The sequence below is a fragment of the Silene latifolia genome, chromosome 7, assembly GCF_048544455.1.
Source record: "Silene latifolia isolate original U9 population chromosome 7, ASM4854445v1, whole genome shotgun sequence".
NCBI classification, from domain to species: domain Eukaryota; kingdom Viridiplantae; phylum Streptophyta; class Magnoliopsida; order Caryophyllales; family Caryophyllaceae; genus Silene; species Silene latifolia.
The window spans coordinates 91,669,156-91,674,313 of NC_133532.1; the positions used below are offsets into that span (position 1 = coordinate 91,669,156).

The 5,158-nt window shown below is 36.5% G+C and overlaps 1 protein-coding gene across 1 annotated transcript; it reads left to right on the forward strand.

Moving 5' to 3' along the window:
• The first annotated feature begins 261 nt into the window (after positions 1 to 261).
• Positions 262 to 4,722, forward strand: LOC141592360 (thaumatin-like protein). Its single transcript, XM_074412991.1, has 3 exons — positions 262 to 403; positions 2,270 to 2,577; positions 4,172 to 4,722. The coding sequence occupies exons 1-3, from the start codon at positions 340 to 342 to the stop codon at positions 4,547 to 4,549; spliced, it is 750 nt and encodes a 249-aa protein (XP_074269092.1). The 5' UTR covers positions 262 to 339; the 3' UTR covers positions 4,550 to 4,722.
• The last annotated feature ends 436 nt before the right edge of the window (positions 4,723 to 5,158 follow it).

Sequence of the window (5,158 nt, forward strand, 5' to 3'; positions counted from 1 at the left end):
AATTTCACACTTGAAAACTGCAATTCATGGACTATACAACCAGTTGTATATGTTGTACGGTGTAGAATCTGAGCTTTGTGATAAAGTATCCGAGCTTTATGTTAAAGAATATGAGCTTTATTTAAAAGTATTGAGTTTATCCATTTACACATTAAAAACATGAAAGTTAAATTAGGCTTCGGAAAGAATCTGCACATGTTCTCGAATTTTAAACTTGGTTGTCTGCTTGTATGGACAAACTAGATGTATAATCCTATTTGTGTGAAAACTGGCCACTTCACTACCTTTGTGTTGTCCTTATAACGCACTCACTCCCTCAACTCATTTTCTTCATTAGCCATGGATTCGACTCTCATTCTCCTCCTCTCTCTTCTATTATTCTCTCTTTTCACTCTTTTCCCAGGTACATTTCAACCCTTTATTTTCTCTCTTGCATTTTATTTTACAGTAATCTTTGCTTTGTGACGAAATTTATCCAAATCATGAGCATTCATTCCTCTCACAAAAAAGAGGGACAAGACACCCCACGTGCTTTCCCACTCACCTCTCAATGGGTATTTTGTGAGAGGAAACGGTATCCGTCACAAGCTTGTGACGGATACGGCCGTCACAAATGAGAATTTGTGTTTATTTTATATATTTATTAAGTTTGTACTTCTACATTGTATTGAAAACTCTCCTTTTATTCATTTTTGTTCATTTAATATAGTTCTTCACATAATTTTCCTTAATAATATAGCTACAAAATAAGTGGAGTAAAATTTTGCACGGTAAACCATATTTCTTTGTGGATCCCCTGATTCCGGTCAAGATCAGTAAAATTTGGGTGCTCCATTTATATAATCATTCTAACTCACATTGTTCTCTCCTTTCCTATTTTATTATACGAGTACATGGTTTCCAAAGCAGTGACAAAGCTAGGATTTGAGCTTAGGGCGAAAAAATTTACAGGGGCGGATGGGTAATAATATAAGATACACTTGAAATTTTTTTGAAAGATTTAACTAAAAACTTCAAAAATTTCAACCACCGGCGGCCGAGGGCCCCTGCTAGCCCCCTAGCTCCACCAGTGTTCCAAAGTGTCACTTTGACCATCATTTTATCTATCAGCTAGTCTCCTTACTCTCCTTACTGCACTATTCGTTTAAGCTTAATATGACTCAAATATCACCCCATATGGTATATAGAACAAACCTTTACCTTTTACAATTCATTTGCTTTTGTCATATTCATTCACATGAGTATATATTTTGTATGTCTTAAACTAAAACAGATAGTGTCTGTTTTCAATAAGAATTTGTATTTATCCACTCAGTGATATCATCTTTTGTCATATTCATTCACATGAGTATATATTTTCGCCCTAAATACTATCTACCTTCTCTTTTAATTTTCTAACCATCTCCTTTAATACAGGACTTCGATTAAAATAACATTTATTTACCCATATCTCGATATTCTTTTTATAGAAAAATGTAACTAATAGCATGTCAATATAAATATCATATTGGTTCCAAAAAAAATTTATATTATAAATACTGTACTCCCTCCGATTATTTGGAAATGCCCTATTTACTCTTTTTACAAAGATTAATGTTAAAGTAAAGTGTTTTAGTAACAAAAACATACACAAGATGGAAATGTGACATTTCTAATGAATAGTCAAAAATTGGAATATGAGGCATTTCCAAAAAATTAGAGGGTGTAGTTTATAACTTTGAACTGCAAACACGTAAATCGGAGGAACAAAAAGATGGGGAGGAAATAAATTATGGGAAATGATAAATACAACCATTGGGTTGTATTTAAAGAACTAAAAAAGGAAATAAATACTTAATACATACTGTATATTAATTGGATTCATTTATGTGTAATTTATTCTTTAATTTCTAAATTAATACCAAATTTGGAAGGGTATTAAATGCTTAATTACCAAATGTTTCTTGATATTCGTGGGTTTAACAAGAATGTGCACTCATTTACCACACCAAACTTTTCCAATCTGTTGAATAGTTTTGTGTGTAACTAACAGTGAATTTAAATTTTTGCGGAATGGTGCACAATTATATCAGCTTGATAAATAAGTGGCGGATCTTGAGTAAAATATTAGGAAGGCCGTGCTTAAATCCCTTACAAAATCCTTACTCTGTATATTATGGTCTCAAGGGTGCCTGACTTAAATCTTATTATTAGTATACACTATACAGCCTTATTATTTGATTTTGAAGAACAAATAAACGTCCAATAATAGTGTAAAATCTGGTGGTAGGGCAAGTAATGGGAGCAAAAATGGTATTTTCGAACAAATGCGGCTTCCCAGTTTGGCCGGGAGTGCAGCCTAGTGCAGGGCAGCCCGTGCTAGCTAGGGGTGGGTTCATGCTGTTGCCAAATCAGGCCTACTCAATGGAGCTCCCTAACAGGTGGTCGGGGAGAGTGTGGGGCCGCCATGGGTGCTTTTTTGATGCGGCTGGCCGTGGCCATTGTGCCACCGGTGACTGTGGTGGCACTCTCTACTGTGCCGGTGCTGGTGGTGAACCTCCTGCTACTTTGGCTGAGATCACCCTTGGACAGGAGCAGGTATAAGACTCATCTCAAATATATTTACTCTAAATACTTTATGATAATGTTGTACTTGTATGTATGCCGTGTTCTGTACTCGTATTTGTTTTGTGTATGCCTGCGTGGATACAAATATGCCCCTAATTATACAAACAGAGATAGATATACTTCAAATACAGATTGGAGTACATTGCTAATGCAGTCTGCAGACGTAAGAAATGGGGCAGTAAATATCAAATTACATTGTATTAATTTCTAATACAGCTGTTAAAAAAAAAATTCAAATACAGTAGATCTCTTTTAAGACTTAGGATAAAACTCCAATGCATGCCACTTGTGTTAGAATTGCTCATGGGCCTAGGCCGCATTCTAAGAGGAGGAAAGAGTTTCCACTTTACAAGTTCAAGGAGGTTGTATCTCAAAACCAATTGAAAATGGGTGTAATAGGGCTTAACTCATAAAGTAGATTACACTTCTCTCTTTCTCTAATGTGGGAGACCTAACATGTGATTCTTTACAACTTGCATAGATAAAGAGCAGTCTTTTGCTAATATCTACCCACTTTATTTTTGACTTATCTATGAAAGTGGTAGTTATATACCCTGTCTTAAACTCCAACGGTTAGTATCCATCTTAAATGAGAATTTATGTTTGTATGATTAAACCTGCTTAATTTTGACAAAACTTCTTTGGTTACTGAAGAATCGTTTGTATATACACGTGAATGTTTCGTTGTATATTAATTTCTCACAAATTTATAGGGTGAGGATACTTGTATTCTAAGTAGCACCAAAACGGACACGGACATGGACACGGACACGAACACGTGATACGACATCTCATAAAATTTAGGACACGGGACACGTTATTTAAATCTAATAAAATATATATTTTATAATTATAAACGTTCGATTTTATTTTTATAAAATTATTTGATATTAAATTTAAATAAGTGAAGGTAAAATTGCCCTTGATTATAACTCATTTTTATCTTCCATCCAAACGCATCTTCTAATCAATCGCTTTCGATAACTCATTTCTCGTTTAAAGAACATGATTCTCCCCAAATAATGTCTAAATGTCCTGGACATGCGTCGGACACGGCCCAAATACCATGGACATGCGTCAGACACGTGCCCGAATAAATGTAGAATGTTAGACAAGGCTTTATAGGTGTCCGACACGTTTCGGTGTGTGTCCGAGGAGTGTCGGTGTCCGACACGGTGTCGGATACGGAACGGCTAATTTGGAGAAGTGTGCGTACTACCTAGCTGTACAAGATTTGTTAATAAACTTGAACACAAAAGTAATGTTTTTTTAAAACTGGTTTTGTAACCAAATCCCTGTAACATTGCGGTTTCGGTACCTGCGCTTACTGTCTTTGGAGCAGTAGATTACGTTGAGAGTATTGAAAACAAACCCCACCACGAAGTCCACGATTTTCAATTAACTTGACGCATACATTGAATTTAGCAATGCTCTTCCTATAACATGTTCAAACTCACTGTAAATAGTTTTTTTTTTTGTTTACATTTTGCTTTCATATCCGATACTCAATCAGCTTCATCTATTAAGTGAATAACGTGTCTAATGTTGTGTTCTCATTCTTCAGGATTTCTATGACGTTAGTCTAGTAGACGGCTACAACCTTGCAATCTCAATAACACCATTCAAAGCAGCCTCTGGGAGCTGCGCACCAGCAGGGTGCATAAGTGACCTGAATACAATGTGCCCAGCAGGGCTGCAAGTACGAGGACCGCGTGGGAGTGTAGTAGCATGCAAGAGCGCGTGTTCAGCATTCAACTTAGCCAAGTACTGTTGCACAGGAACCTTTGGGAGTCCTCAAACTTGCAAGCCAACAGCGTACTCGAAGATCTTTAAGGCAGCATGCCCACGCGCGTACTCATACGCGTATGATGACCCCACAAGTATTGCTACTTGTACTAGGGGTAACTATTTGGTCACATTCTGTCCCCACCACCGTCATTGAGTACTCCACTCTTTTAAGTTGAAAGATAATTAGTACTGTAGTTCTCTAGTAGAAAGGCGTGATTTTGTTGAGTTATTTGATTTGTAGTGATTAACGGGTAGATTCCCTTTTCTATGTCAGAAGGATAACAATTAATAAATCAAAATATAGTACTCCCTATGTCGGATCACAAATTCTCATTATAGACGGACATTATCCGTCTATACGTATAGACGGATACCATTTCCCCTCACAAAATACCCATTTGCCATAAAGTGGGAAGTACATGGGGTGCCCCACCTTGTATTGATGTCGGATTAGTGGTATCTTTGCTGGATTCTGTTTTATGTGGACGTACATGTTATTGGATTATAGTTGAGTATTTTCTATTACGAATTTGCGACTTAGATCTCGTCCCACACCATTGGCTTTTTCAGCGGTGTTTTTTAGTCCTCCAATTTTTACCAATTCTCATCGAAGACCGACACTTCTTTGTCACAAGCAGAAAACGAGTTAAATATCGTATTTTATCGACAATATACGATCATTTTGATGATGACAAACTGTTGTAACGAAAGACGAGTCAAATGTCGGAGGACCTTATGCGGATAATACTTCAAAGGTTTTCAA